This window comes from Zootermopsis nevadensis, unplaced genomic scaffold (assembly GCF_977971745.1).
Source record: "Zootermopsis nevadensis isolate Lab colony 2312 unplaced genomic scaffold, Znev_1.0 Znev_ptg000020l, whole genome shotgun sequence".
NCBI lineage: Eukaryota > Metazoa > Arthropoda > Insecta > Blattodea > Termopsidae > Zootermopsis > Zootermopsis nevadensis.
In genome coordinates this window covers 16,279,663-16,303,439 of record NW_028259152.1, presented here as the reverse complement: position 1 = coordinate 16,303,439, position 23,777 = coordinate 16,279,663, and the positions used below count along the sequence as shown (strand labels likewise).

General features: G+C 38.6%; 2 protein-coding genes across 10 annotated transcripts; both read left to right on the top strand.

Moving 5' to 3' along the window:
* Positions 1-170: 170 nt before the first annotated feature.
* Positions 171-9,119, top strand: LOC147873316 (phosphoglycolate phosphatase). Of its 4 annotated transcripts, none has more exons than XM_087351986.1 (6): positions 171-300; positions 2,773-2,933; positions 4,418-4,568; positions 5,148-5,358; positions 6,408-6,549; positions 8,619-9,119. In XM_087351986.1, the coding sequence occupies exons 2-6, from the start codon at positions 2,857-2,859 to the stop codon at positions 8,797-8,799; spliced, it is 762 nt and encodes a 253-aa protein (XP_087208112.1). In that variant the 5' UTR covers positions 171-300; positions 2,773-2,856; the 3' UTR covers positions 8,800-9,119. The 4 variants fall into 4 exon arrangements, with proteins under 4 accessions (XP_087208112.1, XP_087208113.1, XP_087208110.1 ...); XM_087351987.1 differs by lacking the exon at positions 171-300 and adding an exon at positions 346-404; XM_087351984.1 differs by lacking the exon at positions 171-300 and adding an exon at positions 469-610 and having other exon boundaries at positions 4,431-4,568.
* A 905-nt stretch (positions 9,120-10,024) lies between these two features.
* LOC110829677 (phosphoglycolate phosphatase) lies at positions 10,025-21,388 on the top strand. Of its 6 annotated transcripts, XR_015535968.1 has the most exons (8): positions 10,675-10,823; positions 12,003-12,101; positions 12,443-12,603; positions 14,121-14,258; positions 14,391-14,604; positions 19,558-19,699; positions 20,449-20,670; positions 20,942-21,079. XR_015535968.1 is itself a non-coding variant. In XM_087351982.1 (7 exons), the coding sequence occupies exons 2-7, from the start codon at positions 12,014-12,016 to the stop codon at positions 21,120-21,122; spliced, it is 924 nt and encodes a 307-aa protein (XP_087208108.1). In that variant the 5' UTR covers positions 10,025-10,162; positions 12,003-12,013; the 3' UTR covers positions 21,123-21,388. The 6 variants fall into 6 exon arrangements, 5 of the variants coding, with proteins under 5 accessions (XP_087208108.1, XP_087208109.1, XP_021919356.2 ...); XM_087351982.1 differs by lacking the exons at positions 10,675-10,823; positions 20,449-20,670 and adding an exon at positions 10,025-10,162 and having other exon boundaries at positions 20,942-21,388; XM_087351983.1 differs by lacking the exons at positions 10,675-10,823; positions 20,449-20,670 and adding an exon at positions 10,311-10,489 and having other exon boundaries at positions 20,942-21,388.
* Positions 21,389-23,777: the final 2,389 nt, after the last annotated feature.

Below are 23,777 nucleotides of genomic sequence, written 5' to 3'. Positions count from 1 at the left end.
ATCACCTTTTCTTTATCGTGAATATTTCTAATCTGCATTTCCGTTGGTTGTGTACATATATGATGTTTTAAATGCCCTCCATGTGGTTGTACCAACCCCTCCGAATGGGCAGAGAATTTATTGGTATTTTTCGCGTTGTTAATATGTGATGCTGTGTAACTCAAAGTTTACGATTAAGAATTCAATCTGTAAATGCTGGCGATATTTTCGTCTTTCCCCCACTTGTCTCCACATATCGCACACACATGACAACTTGTAGCAAAGGGACATCGTGCTCCATTCGTTTGTGACTTTGAGCAGGTAGGTTTGTGGGTACAATTACGTTCACGAGGCTCGTTGAGGAGTAATCCATTCTTAATGCGGATTATTCGTATTCCGTCAGTGAGCGGACCGTTCGAATAATAGTGAGTATTTAGTTCGAAGGAACCATTCCTATATTCCAGAGAGTATTAATGCAGAAATCCTTTGTTGGTATTACGTGTGATAGGTATTAACCTGTGGTAAAGAGGGCGGAGTTGAAAAATGTCTGCAATTAATCTGACTTCATTGAGTAAAGAAGAATTTAGAAAATTTGTTGATTCTTTTGACACCGTGTTAGCAGACTGTGATGGTATGTACTGTGAATGTATATTCATATTTATAAACTGTTAGGAAAGGAGAGGCACATACAAATATTTCATGATTTTAAAAAATAATTTCTTCGTTGGGAGTGGTTAATTATAACAAAGGTATTAATAACATGCAGTTATGGGAAGTGTGAAATATAATTCTTGATTTTAGTTCTAAATTTTGCCTTTCGAAAATTAAGAAGATGGCTGTCTTCAGCGTTTCAGAGGTCATTGCTGCCTCCATCATCAGGGCAGTGGAAAAGGTGGTGGAGGCAGCAAGGACCTGTGAAAAGTTGTAAACTACCAGACTATGCAGCACAAATCCCAGAAGACTGTCATCTTTGCACTTTCTGCCATGAGAACCTCAAATCCTACCATGAAAATTATATTTTCTGCAAAAATTTTCCAGCACTTAATAGCAGGCCTTAAAATCCAAGCGAATGGCATTTGGTTTGTTCATATACATTTTTAACTTTGTGTGCTTGGAGGTGCAGAAGAAAATGCTGAAATGTGTATTTTGTGTAGTGTGTTGCATTATTTGCCTGTGGTAGTTTCAGGCAAATCAAAAACTTGCTGCAGCTTGAGGCTTCAAGGAATAGAATTGATGAAGCGCCCTTTAGTAAGTGAAGATATTGGTGCAAAAAGGGAATAATTTCAAAACGGCTGAAATCACACTTTTGCTTAACCTGGGACTGGTTGTAGGGAGTGACTGAGTCACCCTAGCTGTTTTGGCATGTTGCTAATTACATTTGCTTATGTTGTTGGCAAGAACAGTACTTTCCTACCAATGGTTTACCAACAAATTTCTAAACCCTTTTCAGTTATGATTAGTGAAACAAAAAAGAACAAAGTCTTTCTGGGGTGGCTCAATCATCTCGTGTCTTTCCTCGTTATTCTCGTATCTCCAGTCATGGTAAGTTTTTTTTTAAATTTTTTACTGGCATTTAGACAGATATCAGCAATTGTTTTACAGTATTTCTGTATCTTTTAGGCAGAAAATCCTTTCATTTATTCATGCCTTTTAAAGTTTGGATGTAGCTGGGTCTTGATAGCTTCCCTCACCAGATGTACCTTGTAGCTATCCCTAGTATGCAGATACCATCAATATCGATAGTGTGTGCAGTATCAGTGCAGTAGTTCGCTAGTGCTGACTTCTCTGGTTGCTTATAGTAGACATGCCCCATACGTTCTTGGCACCTAGCCTTGACATTTCTGCCAGTCTGCCACACCCAAATTTTACCATATTCACAAGGTAGATACCAGCAACCTTCAGACCCAGTTTGTCCTTAATTAATCTGTGAAGACTGACATTTTTCTTAGCCAGAATGGGGACAGTCTTTATGTTGTATTTATCCAGCTCTCTTCTAGTCTTATTTGATATGATTCATTGGTAAGGCAATATGGTTTCACTTTTTCTTGTGGTGGAGAGTCTGCTTGATGTCTTGGTTGCTGTATCTGTCTTGTCTGAAGGTCTTCTTTTGGAGTTTGATTTTCATGTCAAGACTGCCAGCATCGCAGATCATCCATGCACATTGAATGATTTTTGTTAGCATTGCCCTCTTCTGTGCTGGGTTGATGTTTCAGGATTTCTTGGAAGTTTTTTATGAGGCCATACAGCAAACGTGTCATTCACACATCTTTACCAATACACTCCTTTATGTAAGGGTAAAACCCTTGGTGACACCATCTGTTTGATTGTAGAAAGTGCCTTTGTATAGAAAGGACAAACTGGAGCAAGCTGAACAGTATGTCCTTAAGTGTGAAATGTTCCACTACAAATCACCAAAATCTGTCTTCTGTCCAGGACATGGATTATAAGTCATATTAACCATTAATAAATATCGTTTAGAGTAAGATAGGTTGAAGAGAAATATATATTTTGTAATTTTACAGCAGAAAGGGGATATCTAAATTAATAAAATTAATTTTTTTTTCTAGAACAAATTAACATAATTCATTCAAAGTGCTGTTCTTTAAAATATCTAAATATGCTTATTAAGATATTACAATTAATGCATGTAATGCTAAATATTTAAAACAATTTTTGTTACTCCAGAAAAAATATAAAAATATCATTTATCCTTTTTTCCACCAATCTTCAGATGGGTTCTTCTTGAAGGTGAATATTTATTGAATTGTGAAGAAAGCAAACTTTTGTATTCAGGTGTCCTCTGGCTTGGAAACACTTTGATTGAAGGCTCTCCTAATGTCATCAGTCAGCTTCTGAAAATCGGGAAAAGAGTCTTTTATGTTACCAACAACAGTAGTAAGACACGAGAAGAATTTGTTTCAAAATGCAGCAGGCTTGGGTACCCATCGGAAAAGGTGTGTATATCTGTTTGCACTTTTCCGTATCCATAGTTTTCACATGTAGAAAATGAAGAACAGAAAACATTCAGGGTGAATGGGGGAGGGGGCTGGATTTGAAGCCCTCATATAGATCAGGCATTTGAAAGTATGTTGGAGGTGAAGGTATGATTTGACAGAGGAGGGAGGTGCTATTCAGTAGGGAGCAACCACATGGTTAAGAAAAGAGGTGATAATATTGTTAGGGACCAAGTGATTAAGAGCAGAAGTGATGAAATACGTTTCAGGAGCCCATGAATAGGAAAAATGGTGGTGAAATGTGTATTTTAGCAAAAGAGATGGTGATAAATGTTTTAGCAAACCCATGAAAAGGGAAAAGAGGTGGTGAAGAAAGGTTTTTAGTGATCATGTTGTTAAGAATGGTGGTGATTAAGTAAGGTTTCATTGCGCACATGACTAGGAGAACTTTTTTTAGTGAACTTGAAGTTATGGAATAGATAAAAGGTGGTGGAAGGATGAAAGAAAAGGCAGGCAACTCAGGAAAAGTAGGCGAATTAGGACACGAGGTAAAGAAAGAAGTTTCAGTGACTGCATGATTATGAAAAGAGGTGATCATAAAGATTTCTGTCTTCTGGGTTGTTGCACTATGTAGTCTGGTTGATGTTAACCAACATTTCAGAGGTCATACTGTCTCCGTCATCAGGACCCTGATGTTGGTTAACATCGACCAGACTACATAGCGCAACAACCCAGAAGACAGAAATCTTCATACTCATCGCCCTGATGATGGAGGCAGTATGACCTCTGAAACGTTGGTTAACATCGACCAGACTACACGGCGCAACAACCCAGAAGACAGAAATCTTCATACTCATCGCCCTGATGATGGAGGCAGTATGACCTCTGAAACGTTGGTTAACATCGACCAGACTACACAGCGCAACAACCCAGAAGACAGAAATCTTCATACTCTGATGATGGAGGCAGTATGACCTCTTAAACGTTGGTTAACATCGACCAGACTACACAGCGCAACAACCCAGAAGACAGAAATCTTCATACTCTGATGATGGAGGCAGTATGACCTCTTAAACGTTGGTTAACATCGACCAGACTACATAGCGCAACAACCCAGAAGACAGAAATCTTCATACTCATCGCCCTGATGATGGAGGCAGTATGACCTCTGAAACGTTGGTTAACATCGACCAGACTACACGGCGCAACAACCCAGAAGACGGAAATCTTCATACTCACCGCTGTGAGAACCTCAAGTCTTACATAGCAATCTTCATACTTGCCACTGTGAAAACCTCAAATCTTACAGGTGATCATAAAGTTTCAATAATAATATGGTTGGGAAAAGAGGTTATGTTTATTGTTCAAACTAGCCTGAACATTAATAAAATGGGAAGACTTGGTTCTTTGTTTCTGTTTCTCCCACCAATATTTATATGGGATATTCACAGAGTTGTTATTTTACTTGAATTAAATTTTTGTAGTTTCTGTTCACAGGATAATGTCTTAAGTACAGCATACCTAACTGCATGTTACTTGCAAGATGTAGGTTTCAAGAAGAAAGTTTATGTGGTTGGATCAAAGGGAATCACACAAGAACTTGATGCAGCCGGTATTGAGCATCTGGATGTTGGGGTATGTAATGTGTATATTTATTTATTTACTTACTTATTTTTCTTAATTAACAAACTTTTTTAAATTAGGAGGAGGAGGCCAAGGCCCAAACTTGGGCTGTAGTGCCATTGGATGGATGGAAATAAAAAAGAAATGGAACTTGACAGGAGAATATTAAAAGTTTTGGTATTGTTGGTGACCTGAAAATGTTATGATAGCTATACTACAGAATGCATGGTCATTCTTGAGATTTTTATGATGGAGAAAATGTGGATTATCGTTTTCTGGGCTTTGACACTGTATAGTCTTGTAGGTGGCTACAAACATTCTGGAGGAATACATCACAACCTCCTCCAGGGTAAAACCACAATCCATATAAGTCTAAACTTATATATTCTATAATAGCAGATTTTCAGTCAGGTCCAAGGTTCAAGGACCTTGTACATTCTGAATCTTTTGCCTGCATGATTGAAGAAATTTTATTACTGTAAGAGTTCTTTTTATTGTCAGGGTGGGCTTTTTCAGTTCATTATTAAAGATTTGCTGCTTATTCACAATGCTGATTTAATAAGTATAAATGAACTTTTCAACTAATGTCAGCCAGACCCCATGTGCAATGACATGACCACGCTACTGATGAATGAGGTTCAGCTTGACTCAGATGTGGGAGCAGTGGTTGTTGGTTTTGATGAACACTTCAGTTTCCCCAAGATGGTAAAGGCTGCGTCATACCTCAAGCAGCCCGACTGTGCCTTCATTGGAACCAACACAGATGAGGTTTTTCCCACTGAGTTTCCTCTGACAGTGCCAGGTAAAGTGAATTAACTCTGTCACAAATGCAAATTGGCTTTGTGGCCAGTGTTAATAATTTATAAATTGCAAGGAGCCTGATGTTTGTGACATCACAGAAATATGAAATTTGTAACAGTGCTTCATATTCGGGAGTGCTTGGATTTAATCTTGGCTTACCAACCATTTTGACTTAGGAAACAATGGAAAAGATCAGCCAAGTTACATAGTACATTGCTTCCACATTTTTGTCACTTCTAAAACCTGCCTAATTGTGGCAACACTTGTAGAATAGAACATTCTTTACATCTAGTATCATTACTGAGAATGTATTGGCCCCTGTGAATGCAAATGCAAGCAAACATGAAACTAATTTTAATATAATACAGATAACAACAATATAACGTCCGGCCGTAGCTGCGCGGTCTGAGGCATCATGCTTGGGACCGGCGATATGGAATGCGAGCTGGTTCGAGTCTCGGGGGGGAAAATAAATTTTCTCATGAGCTTTCGACCAGTGTATGGGACCAGTGCTAACCCAGCATCGTGAGGAAATTGGGGAGTTACAATGAGTAACGTAATCCAGTCAGGAAAGCTAGCAATGGCTGGGGGTTCGTTGTGCTGACTACACGTCACCCTGTATCTGGTTGGATGATCGTTCACCTCTGCTTAGGCATGTGAACGTGAGGCCAGCAGTCAAGCTAGTCGGCTTTGGCTCTCTGGAGCTGTTATGCCACGGATTTATTTATTTAACAACAATGTAACAGAACAGGAGTAAAGGCCTCATTGCTAATTCCACACTTTGTAAACTACTGTTACACATGTAAAAATGCATGTAAATTAAAATTTAGCCTACCAAGTAATATAGGACTATGGAAAATCATGAAAGTCCTGAGGTCCAGGAATCAGTTCTCCCTCTGGTGTAATGCAGAAGTTTTGGTTTTTTGGAAGGTACTTTTAATTTAGGATTTTACTGTGTATATAACAGAATATTTTAAGAATTAGCCTCTGAGTAAATAATGCTGCAGATGTTAATTACATTGAACGTTGTTCAACTTTCATGTGTTTCAGGAACAGGTACATTTATCAGAGCCATAGAAACATGTACAAAAAGAGAAGCATTTAAGATTGGTAAGCCCAGCCCCTATGTATGTGAGGCAATCATAAAAAGACACAATGTGGATCCAAAGAAAACAATAATGATAGGAGACAGGTAAGTACAAGTTTAAATTGATAAGAAGAAACAGAAAAGGTTTGTGGAATGGTAATATTGTAGACGTATCTGGGAGGTTACACTCTAGTTTGACAGTCTGAAACTGTAGAACTGAAACATCAGCATTATCCCGTTGCTGCATCATTTAAATTCACTGTATTTTGGCACTGTCAGGTCAGCCTTTGCCTCAGTCTTACTTTCTATCTCTGTTGTTTTCTTCCTTGTTTTATTTTTTTTATTTTTTATTTTTATAAATGCTGAACATACATTTTCTTTTCTTATTCGAAGCGTTGTATGGGCATTTAATATTACCGTGTCATATGCTTGTTACATTCAGCAAAGGGTTAAAAATCTAATAATCTATCAGTTGATCAGTAAGATGACTTTTTGATAGAACTCTTGACGTAAGTGAGGTTTCAGGTTCTCATGGCAGTGAGCATGAAGATGGCTGTCATCTGGGATGTTGCTGTATGTAATCTAGTTGGCACTGACTTTCACTTTGGAGAATCTTAATACTCCACCATCATGGTGGACTGTTAATTAGGAATAGTTTGTTTCAGTTGGTTGGTGGTAGAGGATTAGGAAGGTCTTCCCTGTGTTGCACTGGTTTCATTACAGATTGAATGTTTGTGTGTTATATTTTATTTTTGCTGCTCTATGTGCCAGTCCAGGTCCGTGGTTCAATTCCCGAACGGACTGAAACTTGAGATGAGGGGTAAACCAGGCTTTGGCATACTAATCTGGTTTATATGGACGAAGGAGGTGTGATTAGATGATACTTGGTACACCTCACTTCATCAATATTTGAGTGATTTTTCTAAGTTTTGGCTTTGTCCAATGTATCACATTGGGAAAGAGAGTGGCGCCATCCTGGCGTGTGAAAGTCTCTCCCCCCGACATTCGGTTTAGTGACCGTTGGTTTGGGGCGCCCTAGTAGGTGTGAAGTGACGATTGCCAGATGACCGCTGCTCCACTACGACTCGGACCAATGAAATTTGAATGTGGCTGTTCGGCACGTTTCCGACGTCATAAGTGACTTTTTGGGGGACGAATCGGATTGTCATATTCAATTCAAAATTCAAAAACAGTTACGTTGCGGGAATATAAAAAGCGAGGTTGCGTTGGGGCTCGCTCTCTAAAAGTTCGGTTCTTCAAGGCAAGCAGACAGTTTCTCCTCGATTCATCAAATTTCAAGTACAAAATACAACAGCCGAATCATCGCGCTGCCCAAAAATCAGAATAACTTATTGAAAGGAATTAAAAGGTGAAATATTTCCAAGGTGACTTCGGTGTGGTCTGTAGTTGATCATCCCCACAGATTTCACGTCCTTGGCGCACGGCCGCTCCAACTATCACAGTCCCCGTATAATCCCTGAGAGTCGGACAATCTTGCTCGCCGACAAACCCTACACCAATTATTATTCCTTATATCCTTCCGCTTTATATCAAGCTGTAACCGCAAGCAAACCGGGCACGCTACTGGGTTTGATCCCGGGGCAACCAGAGTAAGAAGAAAAACAGTCAGCGGAAGGGCGGTTGCATCTACAAAGAACACATAATGTTTGCATGTCAGAAATTGCAGTATTTAAGGTGACTCGTTGGTTGATGCTAGATCATCCATCCAGTAAACTTCACACAGCAGGATATGTAGCATACATATGATGTCAAAATTGTTGTCTTGATCTCCCAAGTGACAACCAAGGTTTTGATAATAGGCTTGTTTTACTGTATTACAAACCAGTGTTTGTGATTTTGCTGTAAATTGTCCGCACACCTAATGACATTGTGGCAAATTCACATGGCCTTAATGATGTCGAAGACCGCCCTTTTCAAAGAAACGGAGGCAACGGAACATACAACCAGTCTCCAGTGTGCGCAGATTGACTGGCACATAGGTGATACCATGCTTCTCAAGATGATAGGTTCTCTAGTTCTACAGATGTAGAGAAGTTACATATTTGGGTTATGAAAGGATTATAGGAAAGAATATCTTTGGAAATTCTTTTACAGCATAATGTAGTTCAGCTGTCTCGTTCTGGTGATTATTATTTTGTGTGTTTTAATTTTAGGTGTAGTACAGACATACTTTTTGGAAATCGTTGCGGTTTCAAAACCTTGCTGGTTCTTACTGGAGTCACTACACTTGAAGAAGTTCATCAGTTGAGGAAGTCAACCAGTAAAGAGAACCAAGATTTGGTTCCTAATTACTACATAGACAGACTTGGAGACATGCTGCCATTATTATCATAACACTTACAGAACAGTAGCTGGAGTTCAAGAAAACAAAAGAATGCAGGCATAATTAAATATAATGTAAGACAATTGTCAGTATTCAGAAAACTAAATCTGACACTATATGGTTTGAGATTTTCAGATATTAGGAACTGCTTTTAAAAAGAAATTATTGGTGTGTGTGTGTTGGTTAATGAATCATTAGTTTCACATGATTTAACACAGAAAACTTGTTATGTATAGATATATGTATTATTTATCTTTTCTGATTGTAAGTAGTACTTAAAAATGTCATGGAATTTAAATATATTTGCATGTAGAATTTTCTTCAAATGCCATTCTTGTGTTCCTAGATTTTCTGTAACTGTTAAGCATTACCATGCTCATTCTTTTCCTATTTAAAAGTGAAAGTATAAGAGATGAAAAATCAGTGTTTTAGAGAGAGTATATAATGGTGTAGCTACGTGAAAATTTTCTGAGACTGAAGATGTTTCTAATTCCATACATGATTCCTCCACCAAAGTCCTTGATATTCAAATTCTGAGTAACATGTATGAGAATTATGCCATTGCACATTATTCATTTACCAGTTTTGGTACACTAATGCAAGTTTGTCCCACTATACGCCATGTAGGCGTTTGGGGTGAGTGGAGGTATAGCTCCTCTCTTCCTTGACCCCGGCACTAGATGGGGTGAGTGGTCAGCATCACGCCCCGACCGGCTTTACCCCCGGGAAAGGACCCCAGTACCCATTGTAGAGGAGGCTGGGTGGGCCCCAGAGCCGGTCTGGACGCAGAAGCTAGAGGAAAAATCCTCTGCCCCCGTCGGGGATCGAACCCCGGTCGTCCAGCCCGTAGCTAGTCACTATACTGACTGAGCTATCCCGGCTAGCAGTAAACTATATTTTGTAGCACAGAAAATCTTGTGTGTTTGATTTTACCTGCTTGGGTCAAGTTTCGTCAAAGTAACACAATGTTTTCAGACAGTTCTTCTCTTCGTCATAAGTTCCAAAGGGACCCAAGCAACTTCCTGTCTACCCAACTGATACCTAGAGCTCATTCCCTGGAAATAAAGTGGTTGAGAAGTACAAAGCCAAGTAGTCACCTCCATTTATTGTCAAGGTCTAGAATGTGTTGTCAGATTTAGATTGTTAAGCCCTCTGTACATAATGAGGATAACTGAGTTTGAGATTAGATAACACGGTGACACAAAACTGTTAGGGTTACTGCTTCCTATACTCGCCCAGTCTTTTGTACATGACAAACCAGTAAAGCAGCTCAGACTGCAAGAATTTACAGTCATGATCTGTGACTTATCTGATAAATAGTTTGTAGTTCAGAAAATCCAAACTGCAAATTAAATTTGTTCAGTTTTACACTAGGTAAGTTTACTTTTCAATATTAGTACTTGAACTGTTACAATTGTAGAAATGTTTCTGACTACTTCATGGTTTATATAACAATGCCCTATTCTCTGGCATTTTCTTGAAAGGGCTGAGGAGGCCCATGAAAAGCCCGAACCAGGATGTCCAGTCACTAGATTAGCAGTTCTTAATTATCTTTGCCATTCCATTTCGGCCATTTGGCAGTTACAGTTTCTCGTGAATGACACGGAGTTTTCGTATGTTCTTTCATGCACAAGGAGTTTATCTGAAGCATTACGGACTTGTTTTCGACTGTATGGCGAACGCCACAACGGATAGCGATTGGTTAGAGGCTTTTACTCTTTTCATGTGATGACAACTTTGTATTAGTAGTAGTGTATATAGGTTATAGGCCTCAATCACATCCCTGATGACGGTATAAATACTGCCGTAGGAAAATTTTTTGGATTGGCATACCTGATGACAGAAATCAAACTCTGAAACAAATTGATTTCTTTTGTTTGGTTTAAATCACAGATAATGCTAGCAAAAGTCTATGCTGTGACGTGCGGTCTGTAGTGTCATGCGGAAGACAGACTTGTTAATAGAGCACGTAAAATGTTTACGTTAGTTACTACAGTTTCAAAATCGGTTAAATACTACGGAGCGAATGCCTTTAGTAAGTCGATGAAAGTAAAAATTGGTCCACCAAATTCTTGAAGAATTTGTAAAATTGTGATATTCATACAGAATGTCCTTACCTGTCAATAGCTGAAAGCAGACGATTCCCACAGAGACTTGGCGGCCAAAGGTTATGTAGCTCATAGATAACCTTTAAAAGTAAATGTATAGCTAATGATAGTGCTGGCCAAACTAATGACATTTGTTTCTTGTGTCAGTGTCTGTCAGTTTTAATCGGGCTTACTGTAAGTGTCACCTACTTGTAACATTTTTATATAAATCAGTAAAACTTAGACTTTTACGTAATGAAACAATTTCTTTTTAGATGGATTTTTGAAATGCCATCAACTGTTAGGACCACAGAAATAATAATAATAATATGTCAAATAACATTCGTTGCAAATAAGTACTGAATGGCAGTGTTTAGTTTATGCCATATCAATAACAAATGGTATGCTTTCTTTTTTAGCAAGGTAAATTTGTGGAACAAATTTCACCTCTTACTGTTGTAGCATATGGTATATGCCAAAGAAAAAGAGGAATTAATGCAACTGCTTTTGAAGTGAGGAACTAAAGTAATTTTCAGCCAAACCTTAACTATGAAAATGAGTTTAAATCTTTGCTTATATTCATGTCTGCCCCATCATGTAGGTTAGAAAGAACTCCAGAACAGCGTGAGATGGGTAATTAGTTTTTATGTAATGTAGTAAGATCTGAGATTCTTACAACATTGAGAAAAAAAATGCTGTATTTTCTGTATTGTAGCACTGTGTTGTCTGGTAGAGGTTTAGGAACACAACTTATTATAAACACTTCTAATGTCTATTTTCCCTAAAATGATTAAACAGTTAAGAATGTATAGAGGTATACCTTGACTGTAAACATTTTCATGGTGTGGTGTTTAATTAAACATGGATACAAATTTATGGCTATCTTTACCTTTATCATATGGGAATAGGGAATTTTAATCTCAATATTATGGGGCCTAACTCCAGTGTTAACAGTTATCAGTATGCCACACATTCAGCTGGCATCGGTTTTATTGAACATCTGAAATTTTTTGACTTTATGTATTTACTTGGAAATTATCTTTATTACAGTGAAAATGAAAACCACAAGTAGTACAGTTATTATAATGCACAGCAACAATGATATTGTTTCTTTTTTGTTTTTGCAGGATCAATAAGAATGTCAATCAAGAATCTGTCTAGGTTAAGCAGAGATGAAGTGGAAGCTCTATTTAGCTCCATAGACACTGTACTGACAGACTGTGATGGTGAAGCACTTTATTTTATAGACAGTTGTACATGTTTAACTTTTGAAAGCAGTATAATGCTTTTTCATATACTACTTCATTTTAGTAAAAATAAAAGATTATGTTATGTTTGTTTTGGAAGTAGTAACTGATGAATTTTCAACATATCAGACTGTTCATTTGAATATCTCTCGTGTTTCAAATTACATTCTTTGTGAGTTTTAAAAATGAATCCTAATTCTTGGTACCGGTATTTTATAACGAATAATTGAATATTGTTGTAGTGGAACTTGTAAGCAGTATCACTTACTTGCAGTCATATTGTAAAGTAATTTTCAAAACTTGCAATGCTTCTATTCCAGGTGTTTTGTGGTTACATACAAAGGCACTTCCTGGAGCTCCAGAAGTTTTAAATAAATTCCGTGAGATGGGAAAACGTGTGTTCTACATCACTAATAACAATATTATCACTAGGGAGGAGTTTCTTGTAAAATGTGATAAATTAGGATACAGGTCAATGAAAGTTAGTGGAAATTATTATTCTGCTTCACCCAATAAATGAAATGTCACTTATGGAATTTCAAATATGCAAAGTACCTCTCTTTTGGTATATGTATGTTTGTATGTGTGTACGTACGTGCAAACTTCAGACGCTGAACGTGCGTGGTCAGTTTGAAACATTTTGCCTTCCTTTGTACATTAGATGACATAGTTCAGGAACCTAGTTATACTAATTGAACTATACCTTTAGAGTCCTTTAGAACTGACTCATATATTCATTTCCCTTGCTGAATATTTGTGATGGGTTTAATGTAACATAACTAAAATTTTATTACATATAATAAAATAAATATTTTGAATGCCACTAATTATATTCAAGTTGTATGTTTCATGACATAATATATTTGTCAAGACATAATGGATTGTTGAAACGTGTTAAGTTCATATACCCAACATTTTGTAACTTAAAATATATAATAAAATTCAGGTCAATACACAAAACTTTATTTAGATGTTAAAATTTAAAATTTTAAATTTTAAATTTGCGCCATTCATCACTATAAGGATGTTACAATAGAGCGCTTTCATTCACTTCACAACATGTTTCGATGTAATACATCATCTTCAGGTGTTGTCTTTTAAAACTATTTTATATTATAATGCATGTCTTTCAATATATTCATTATTGTAGCATGTGTTCCGCTGATCCTCCCGTTTTTCGCATCTTATGTTTGTTTTGATTATTCTGTAAATAAATGTAATAAAATTTGGGAGTTATTTATTTTATATGCAAATAAGTTTTGGAATATGAACTATATTGTAACAGTAAGATCTCAATAACATACCATAAGTCGTGTTGTGTGGTGTATCACGTCTGTGTATTGACCTGAATTTTATTATATATTTTAATCAAAAAACACAAACATGACGCATGTAAACCTTAAATTTTGTAACTTGTTAAGTTTCTGTATGGGTGAGAGGTTGTTAGTCCCTTGTTTAGTCACCAACTTTAGGACCACTCATTGGCTGGTGTGACTGTTTATTCAATAAATTAATAGCTACCCTCCATATCTGTAGACAGTCATCTCCGTCTCAAGAACGTAGCAGGAATAATTATAACGAACTTCTAAGTCAAACTGCATGGTACAAATAAATAATAACAGAAAAAAATGTCAGTAATATGCAGAGTATGTAATGAACTGCAGTTATTAAAATGAGCACGTAATGCCAAGCTGTTACTTTCTAATTATCGGAAATGACAAGTGTCTGCAAAAAATATGTTTACAATCCTAGTTGAACTAACAGTAAATTAGAGATATTTTTACTTTATATAATGTCTTTTCTACGACTTATTTAGGTAAGCAAGCAAAAATTTTGATTGGGTCTCATGCTTGTATGCCACTTTTCAATTAATTTTCCATATAAACTTTTGGTTGTTCGATTCTGTGCAGTTTTCTCTACTATGTTGAGTTTTATTTGTATTGCCTACCAGAATGTCACTTTAATAAGTGATTTTCATTAATATTATATTTCTTTTAGGATGATGTACTCACTACATCGTATCTTACGGCCTGCTATCTCCATGATATTGGCTTCAAGAAAAAGGCTTATATTGTTGGCACAAGTGGAATTTCCAGAGAACTCAATCTTTTGGGCATTAAAAATTTTGGAGTTGGGGTAAGTGAATGAGATACAATGTGAAGAAACTTACAGTGATTTGACAGTTTTTTAAGTCCATATCTCCAGCACCGTAGAACTAGGTTCAGAATCCTTTCATTCTGATCCTTGCTCTTAAATTATTGTTCACAGCCAGATCCTCTAGTCGGTGATGTGGCAAAACTGGTAATGAAGGATTTCAAACAAGATCCAGATGTGGGTGCAGTCATTGTAGGATTTGATGAATACTTCAGCTACCCCAAGATCCTGAAGGCAGCGAGCTACTTAAATAACCCAGACTGTCTCTTCATCGCTACAAACATGGATGAAAGGGGTCCTTGTGTCATCAATGACTGTGTTATTCCTGGTGAGTGTGAATGTAATTGCAATATTCATTGCCAAATCTAACAATTATGCAAACTTTATTTTGTGTAATGTGTTCTGCTTGTTTGTCATGTAGTTTGTACCTTTAAGAAAAAATGGTTAAGTGTTCTCAGGTGAGATTAGACCATGGAAATGTAAGGGAGGTTCATCAGAAATCCATACAAAGGTGATGTCCGGAGATTGATTTGGCCATCACGCAGTCACTGTAATCAATGAGACGCACTGAGTCACCAAGTGCCGGATGCCTTTCTCATAGAATTCCATAATCTGCTGGTGAATCGTTCATGCACACACAACCTGCCACATTTTAATGCACAATTGGAATCTGTGGTGCTTAAGTACTTTCTGATGATGCGTAAATCACAGGATAGTTAGATTTGGACTGTGCTGAAGATTTTGCAACCAGGGCTCCAGAAATATGGGCACTGATTATTAGTCTGTACACAAAGCTCGTTAATGGACTCTCTCCTGAGCCGCATGAGCCAGCCTGCATCCTCAACCTTATTTCTTTAACTCTTTGAAGCAGTGAGAATTATAAAAGATGCACAAAATACAAAGTGCAGTTACTGATTTTTAATGCTGGTGGGAGACACATTTTCCACTGGGTTTTAAAGGATTAAGATCCATTTTAACTTTTACCATATGGGAATAAGGGATTATAATCTGGTCTAGCGGTTAGAACGCTGGCCTTGTAATCCTGGGGTCTCGGGTTCGATTCCCGGCGGTGCCCGAATTTATAACTTGTGTTGGGCAAGGCCGTGGTCTAGGCAACACGGAGTTTTCCTCCGTGGCATCCCAACAATTACTCCATTCACACACAGAAGAAGGCAATGGCAAACCACTTCTGGATCATCTGCCAAGAACGTATATGAACAGGTCCCAGTCCGAGAAAAGGATGGAAGGATCCTGTTCATATGGACCTGTCGTCAGACAGAACACTAAATAATAATAAGATGAGGTGTTCTAGCGGTTAGAACACTGGCCTTGTAATCCTGGGATCTCGGGTTCGATTCCCGGCGGTGCCCGAATTTATAACTTGTGTTGGGCAAGGCCGTGGTCTAGGCAACACGGAGTTTTCCTCCGTGGTATCCCAACAATTACTCCATTCACACACAGAAGAAGGCAATGGCAAACCACTTCTGGATCATCTGCCAAGAACGTATATGAACAGGTCCCAGTCCGAGAAAAGGATGGAAGGATCCTGTTCATATGGACCTGTCCTCAGACAGAACACTAAATAATAATAAGATGAGGTGTTCTAGCGGTTAGAACACTGGCCTTGTAATCCTGGGATCTCGGGTTCGATTCCCGGCGGTGCCCGAATTTATAACTTGTGTTGGGCAAGGCCGTGGTCTAGGCAACACGGAGTTTTCCTCCGTGGTATCCCAACAATTACTCCATTCACACACAGAAGAAGGCAATGGCAAACCACTTCTGGATCATCTGCCAAGAACGTATATGAACAGGTCCCAGTCCGAGAAAAGGATGGAAGGATCCTGTTCATATGGACCTGTCCTCAGACAGAACACTAAATAATAATAAGATGAGGTGTTCTAGCGGTTAGAACACTGGCCTTGTAATCCTGGGATCTCGGGTTCGATTCCCGGCGGTGCCCGAATTTATAACTTGTGTTGGGCAAGGCCGTGGTCTAGGCAACACGGAGTTTTCCTCCGTGGTATCCCAACAATTACTCCATTCACACACAGAAGAAGGCAATGGCAAACCACTTCTGGATCATCTGCCAAGACCGTATATGAACAGGTCCCAGTCCGAGAAAAGGATGGAAGGATCCTGTTCATCTGGACCTGTCCTCAGACAGAACACTAAATAATAATAAGATGAGGTGTTCTAGCGGTTAGAACACTGGCCTTGTAATCCTGGGATCTCGGGTTCGATTCCCGGCGGTGCCCGAATTTATAACTTGTGTTGGGCAAGGCCGTGGTCTAGGCAACACGGAGTTTTCCTCCGTGGTATCCCAACAATTACTCCATTCACACACAGAAGAAGGCAATGGCAAACCACTTCTGGATCATCTGCCAAGAACGTATATGAACAGGTCCCAGTCCGAGAAAAGGATGGAAGGATACTGTTCATATGGACCTGTCGTCAGACAGAACACTAAATAATAATAAGATGAGGTGTTCTAGCGGTTAGAACGCTGGCCTTGTAATCCTGGGATCTCGGATTCGATTCCCGGCGGTGCCCGAATTTATAACTTGTGTTGGGCAAGGCCGTGGTCTAGGCAACACGGAGTTTTCCTCCGTGGTATCCCAACAATTACTCCATTCACACGCAGAAGAAGGCAATGGCAAACCACTTCTGGATCATCTGCCAAGAACGTATATGAACAGGTCCCAGTCCGAGAAAAGGATGGAAGGATACTGTTCATATGGACCTGTCGTCAGACAGAACACTAAATAATAATAAGATGAGGTGTTCTAGCGGTTAGAACGCTGGCCTTGTAATCCTGGGGTCTAGGGTTCGATTCCCGGCGGTGCCCGAATTTATAACTTGTGTTGGGCAAGGCCGTGGTCTAGGCAACACGGAGTTTTCCTCCGTGGTATCCCAACAATTACTCCATTCACACGCAGAAGAAGGCAATGGCAAACCACTTCTGGATCATCTGCCAAGAACGTATATGAACAGGTCCCAGTCCGAGAAAAGGATGGAAGGATCCTGTTCATATGGACCTGTCGTCAGAGAGAACACTAAATAATAATAAGATGAGGTGGTCTAGCGGTTAGAACGCTGGCCTTGTAATCCTGGGATCTCGGGTTCGATTCCCGGCGGTGTCCGAATTTATAACTTGTGTTGGGCAAGGCCGTGGTCTAGGCAACACGGAGTTTTCCTCCGTGGTATCCCAACAATTACTCCATTCACACGCAGAAGAAGGCAATGGCAAACCACTTCTGGATCATCTGCCAAGAACGTATATGAACAGGTCCCAGTCCGAGAAAAGGATGGAAGGATCCTGTTCATATGGACCTGTCGTCAGAGAGAACACTAAATAATAATAAGATGAGGTGGTCTAGCGGTTAGAACGCTGGCCTTGTAATCCTGGGATCTCGGGTTCGATTCCCGGCGGTGTCCGAATTTATAACTTGTGTTGGGCAAGGCCGTGGTCTAGGCAACACGGAGTTTTCCTCCGTGGTATCCCAACAATTACTCCATTCACACGCAGAAGAAGGCAATGGCAAACCACTTCTGGATCATCTGCCAAGAACGTATATGAACAGGTCCCAGTCCGAGAAAAGGATGGAAGGATCCTGTTCATATGGACCTGTCGTCAGAGAGAACACTAAATAATAATAAGATGAGGTGGTCTAGCGGTTAGAACGCTGGCCTTGTAATCCTGGGATCTCGGGTTCGATTCCCGGCGGTGTCCGAATTTATAACTTGTGTTGGGCAAGGCCGTGGTCTAGGCAACACGGAGTTTTCCTCCGTGGTATCCCAACAATTACTCCATTCACACGCAGAAGAAGGCAATGGCAAACCACTTCTGGATCATCTGCCAAGAACGTATATGAACAGGTCCCAGTCCGAGAAAAGGATGGAAGGATCCTGTTCATATGGACCTGTCGTCAGAGAGAACACTAAATAATAATAAGATGAGGTGGTCTAGCGGTTAGAACGCTGGCCTTGTAATCCTGGGATCTCGGGTTCGATTCCCGGCGGTGCCCGAATTTATAACTTGTGTTGGGCAATGCCGTGGTCTAGGCAACACGGAGTTTTCCTCCGTGGTATCCCAACAATTACTCCATTCACACGCAGAAGAAGGCAATGGCAAACCACTTCTGGATCATCTGCCAAGAACGTATATGAACAGGTCCCAGTCCGAGAAAAGGATGGAAGGATCCTGTTCATATGGACCTGTCGTCGGACAGAACACCTTTTTTTAAAAAAAAAGAAGAAGAAGAAAAAAGCACTCCAGGGTCAGTTGGTTAAGCAATATGCTACTTAAATTTATGACTACCAGGACCACATTTAAACCATGATGCATGGCAGACAAAGGTGAATATTATTCTCCCATTTAATTTTTGCTTACCTACGTGGTCTCTTTCTGCAGCGTTCTGTGTATTTTTCATCGTTTCTATGCTTGCTACATGTCCCCACCTATGCCATCCTCCTTGACTTGATCATCCCATTAATATGTGGTAAAGAGTAGAAATTATGGCATTCTTACTTACTGTTTTCTCAAACCTCCTATTTTTCTCTCTTAGGTCCAATAGTCTGCTCAGGACCTAATTTTCAAATAATTTCAATCTGTAATTTACCCTTGGAGCTGTCACAGTGGCTGCGCGGTCTGAGGCGTGGGCCTTGTGCCGCTCGGACACTGGGACCATGGGTTTGAATCCCACTCAAGGCATGGATGTTTGTCCGCGTCTTTCTGTGTTGTGCTGTCCTGTGTAAAGGTAGAGGCCTTGCGACGAGCATATCACTCGACCAAGGAGTCCTACCAAATGTCCCATAGATCAAGCAAACCTCCAAAGAGAGGTAAAAAGCAGACCCTGTCAAGGCGGGACAAATGTTAAAGAGGAAAAAAATATATATATAATTTACCCTTTGGGTCAGAGACCAAGTTTTTCAGGTAAAGAAACATAGGACTAAGTCTCTCACATTCATTCTGCCGTACTTACGCACAATTTCCATTTTAAGCAGGTTTTACATCATGAAGATGGCTGTATTCTGGGGTGTAGTGCCATGTGGTCTGGCAGAAGTTTATTGATGTTTCAGAGGTACTTGCTGCCTCCGTTATCAGGGCAATGATGATAGAAGCAGTAAGTTGATAAACTTCTATCAAAACTACTTGGATCTTATCCCAGAAGATGCCAAACTTCATACTTGTGACTGTGAGAACCTCAGATCCTGCTTAGGTTTTACAGTACATTAATATTAATTAATAATATATTATTTTGTCAGTATTTTATTTCTACAGGTACTGGTAGCATGGTGGCAGCCATTGAGACTTGTGTAGGTCGGAAACCATTTCTAATTGGGAAACCCAGTGCTTACATCATCAACGCAATAAGAAAACGATATAATGTTGATCCTAAGAGGACTCTTATGATTGGAGACAGGTAATAGTCATTCCGTACTTCGTATAGCCCATCTCATCCATATATGTGACTGATAGGGAAAGTTATGGGTATGGATATGATTCCTTGAGCTCAAGCACATCTTCCTAGAGTTTTCTGGTTTTCCTTTAATTTATTTCTGAATTTTATTAACTTTTATTATGAGAAGGATCAGTGTGTTGAAAAGTTCTGTTCAAGTGCTTGTGCACGTGCGATTTTGTACTTTAATCTTATGGTTTATTCAGTACTGTAGGCCTTCTCCGACACTGGATAGATGATCTTATTGTCCTTTTGTTGTATGTGTGCATGATCGAGTATGTCTGTCTGTGTGCGTGTGAATATAAATAGAAAGAATATGCCCACGAAGGTGAAAGAAAGAAAGCAAGCTAGAGAAGAGCGAAGTTACTTTGTTGAATGATGGTCCTGTATGCGTCATGAAATGGAGTGACAAGTAGAGTATGATATTAATCTGGACTTACCATAGTGCGAATGTCCACACCATAACAAAGAGGTGGGTATGATTTGCTATAACCAAAACATGACTCGTATTGATAAGAAATATTAACTGCTACAGAACAGAGAGGAAAATAATGAATAAGCGGGCATGCAGTTGTTCAGAAGGCTACTCAACACCACATTTCTCAGTTCCCTTATTATATATGGGAAAATGTAGGGCAGGAAATTTACCATTTAAAATTCAGAATAAATTTTATTGAAAGAGTTCATGATGAAGTCTTTCATGCTGTGTGAAGTGCCAGGTTGCCATGGTGATGACAGTACTCTAAGGAGACCTACAGAATGGCATTTTCCTAGAAAAAGTACTTCCAGTAGGAATGAAATCTAAGGCAACAAGATGGTGTGTGGTCTGCAGCGAGTGCGACAAGAGAAGAGAGACTGTTGTTGTCATGACTGTGGTATTGTTCTGTGCATGGATGGGTGTTTTGAAGCTTACTGCACAAAGCAGAATTTCTGAGGTAATGTAAAACGCACATGAGTAATCTAGAACACGAAGGGAGTACATTTTAAATTTCATTCCAGTTGAACAAAAAGCATGGAAGTTATTTCTTTTCAAAATTGATGTAATGTTACTTTTCCTTGGAGTACAATCCGAATACTCTCACATAGTGCCTCCGCATCATGCTGTACGGTTAATCATCCTGTAGTTTTGTGCATTATATGAATCATTGGCAGTCACTAAATAAATCATACACCAGTAAATAAATAGTATTTTTTTCTCTCTTTTAGGTGTAACACGGACATACTTCTCGGCACCCGATGCGGTTTCAAGACCTTGTTAGTTTTAACCGGTGTCAATACTTTAGAAGATGTTATGAACTGGAAAGAATCAGATAATAAGGAAGATCATGATCTTGTACCTGACTACTATATAGACAAACTTGGTGACCTATTACCACTGTTAACCTAGAAATAAGTAAGCACACAACACTTTTGTGTATTAAATACGAATCAGGTTTAGTAGTATGATCTGTGGAAACAGAAATTCGGGAATGATGTAACATAAATAAGAACATGATTTTATTTTAAGTACAATCGGAAGCTCGTATTATGATGTAGGGAGGTAGAATGTGTGATAAGAACCTTACCTATCTTAATATATACCAACCTCCCTGTTCTGATGAATGTGAATCTGGCATAATGCATATTACATTACAAGATATTGTAGATGCGTCATATTGTGATTTATAAGTATTAAAAATATATTAAAATTGGCCGTCAATCACAATATAAGATAATTAAAAGATTAAAATATCATTTTAAGTTCCTTATCGAGTACTCGATTTACATGTGGAACATTTACGACATGTTTCGGCTATATATAGCCGTCATCAGGTGTTATATTATAAACTTTTTAACTGAATTACTGATTTTTACTGATATTTAATGATTTTTAGTTTTCATTTTTCTTATCGTGTTCTCGTCCTTCATATTGTATCTTCATCGGTTGTTTTGTCGCCTGTCACTAATATGATTGTATTTCGTAGTGATGTCAATGTTGTGTTTATTGGACCAAGAAGTAATATCGTAGCAGTATTAGGAGAGATTGGAGTTATACTGTATCGGATCGTGGCTGGTTACCGACATCACTACGAAATACAATCATATTAGTGACAGGCGACAAAACAACCGATGAAGATACAATATGAAGGATGAGAACACGATAAGAAAAATGAAAACTAAAAATCATTAAATATCAGTAAAAATCAGTAATTCAGTTAAAAAGTTTATAATATAACACCTGATGACGGCTATATATAGCCAAAACATGTCGTAAATGTTCCACATGTAAATCGAGTACTCGATAAGGAACGTAAAATGATATTTTAATCTTTTAATTATCTTATATTGTGATTGATGGCCAATTTTAATATATTTTTAATATTACATTACATTGTAATATAGGAAATGCTACTGCTAGTTACAGCTGAACCAAATAATTGTAGTTTTTAATTTAATTACGTCATTTGTTGGTTTGTGTGGGAACAGTCATATAAATGGGACAGTCCAGTCAACTATAACTATACCTTGTAATTTTGTAAATTCTTTGTAGTGGGTGTGAAAGAGACAAATTTTCTTTCTAAGTGAATCAGATTTCAAAATTTTTAAATTTGTCATTTGGGATGCTTCACTTTAAATGTATAACTGCAGTGTATTCACTGATAAAACAAAATGCAAGTATCAGTCCATAAAAGCAATAAAATCAACTGATCGCAGTTTCTGCCGGAAGCCAGGAAGTGACATATTCTGATTTATCACGGAATGTACTGTAGTAGGCATATACGTATATGCTGTGAAGAAAATATTAGTCAGAATTGAATGAGAGGTTGGTAGTGAATAATGAGTTGGAAAGGATCATTTTCCTGGAGGGACTGAGGAAAATTGGTCAGGATAGGTGGTTTCCAGGCTGAGATTTGAACCCAGGGCCTCCCTGATATGAAGCAGAAGTGCTAACCACTTGTCCATAACATTCAGTGTTTAGGTCTTGTTTACTGTTTTTAATGGTGACAGCCACGTGTATTCAGCAGTTGAGTTGATTGTAGTCTACTTATTATTTTTAACGTTGTCAATGCTTGTTCTTAATACTGATAACTATAGCCAGAAGACATGTTCTTGTCTTTCTTGAACCATACCATTTCGCTAATGACCGTCATACTCATAGGTGATATAATACTTTGTGATACCAGCATATCTGTGCTGTTTTGGCTCAAGTTTCCTTACTATTTGGTGTGTTGTGAAAGATGTGGACAGAGACATAATAGCTGTACTGATTGTCCTAAGAGTTTGGTGGCTTGAAACAAGTTGCTGGAATTGGAAGTGCCATATCAGATTGATCTGCAACCTTCTTGCAGTTGAAGATTTGTTCTTCTTGGACAAAATATAATGTAAACTTCTACCAGGCTACTCAGTGCAATATCCCAGGAGACAGTCTCACCAGTGTTTCCTATTGTATTTCTTTAGGTTAGGAAATGTTGTGCACAGATGTTGTAATAGTGTAATTTAAAATGTATAAAATGGTAATGTATTATCATCAAGGTAGCCAGTATTAAACAAAGAACAATGTTTACAGGTGTTAAATCTTGGTATAAAGAACAAAAGGATGAAGAGTTGATTGATTGTTTGCCCCAATAAAAACCCTGTAGGGCATCTTGGAGTATAAATGAATAAATTCTCTGCATTATGAGAGTTGCTCTGTCTGTCTGATGTGATGGAGTGGGAAACAGTGATAGATCAGCCAGTACTTTGAGTGCCCTGGTAATAGTGAAAAAAGTGTACTTTCAAAGCTGTCAAAATGCATGTGCTAACTCTGAAGGGGCTCTGCTTTTTGAATGCAAAGTAGTACAGAATTTGGTGCTATTAGCACATTTTCTGGACTTTTTGAGTGGAAGGACCCGTAGTTGATGGAATAGATGAATGAAAGGTAGGTAGCTGAAATGGCTTGCAGGCAAAATAAATGTAATTAAAATGGTGTCGATGAAATTGTTATGAGGTAAAGTGTCATGACATGGCATTTAGATATGGTGTGAATTTGAGATTATCAAGGCTATCATCACAGGACAAAAAC

Bases quoted from the DNA above. Each gene is read 5' to 3' on its own strand.
- LOC110829677 (XM_022063664.2), top strand. From the start codon at position 10,763: ATGTTTACGTTAGTTACTACAGTTTCAAAATCGGTTAAATACTACGGA. The intron at 12,102-12,442 runs GTGAAGCACTTT...CTTCTATTCCAG, and splicing joins TGTACTGACAGACTGTGATG to GTGTTTTGTGGTTACATACA. The intron at 14,605-19,557 runs GTGAGTGTGAAT...TTATTTCTACAG, and splicing joins CAATGACTGTGTTATTCCTG to GTACTGGTAGCATGGTGGCA.
- LOC147873316 (XM_087351984.1), top strand. From the start codon at position 523: ATGTCTGCAATTAATCTGACTTCATTGAGTAAAGAAGAATTTAGAAAA. The intron at 611-2,772 runs GTATGTACTGTG...TTTTGTATTCAG, and splicing joins CGTGTTAGCAGACTGTGATG to GTGTCCTCTGGCTTGGAAAC. The intron at 4,569-5,147 runs GTATGTAATGTG...AACTAATGTCAG, and splicing joins TTGAGCATCTGGATGTTGGG to CCAGACCCCATGTGCAATGA.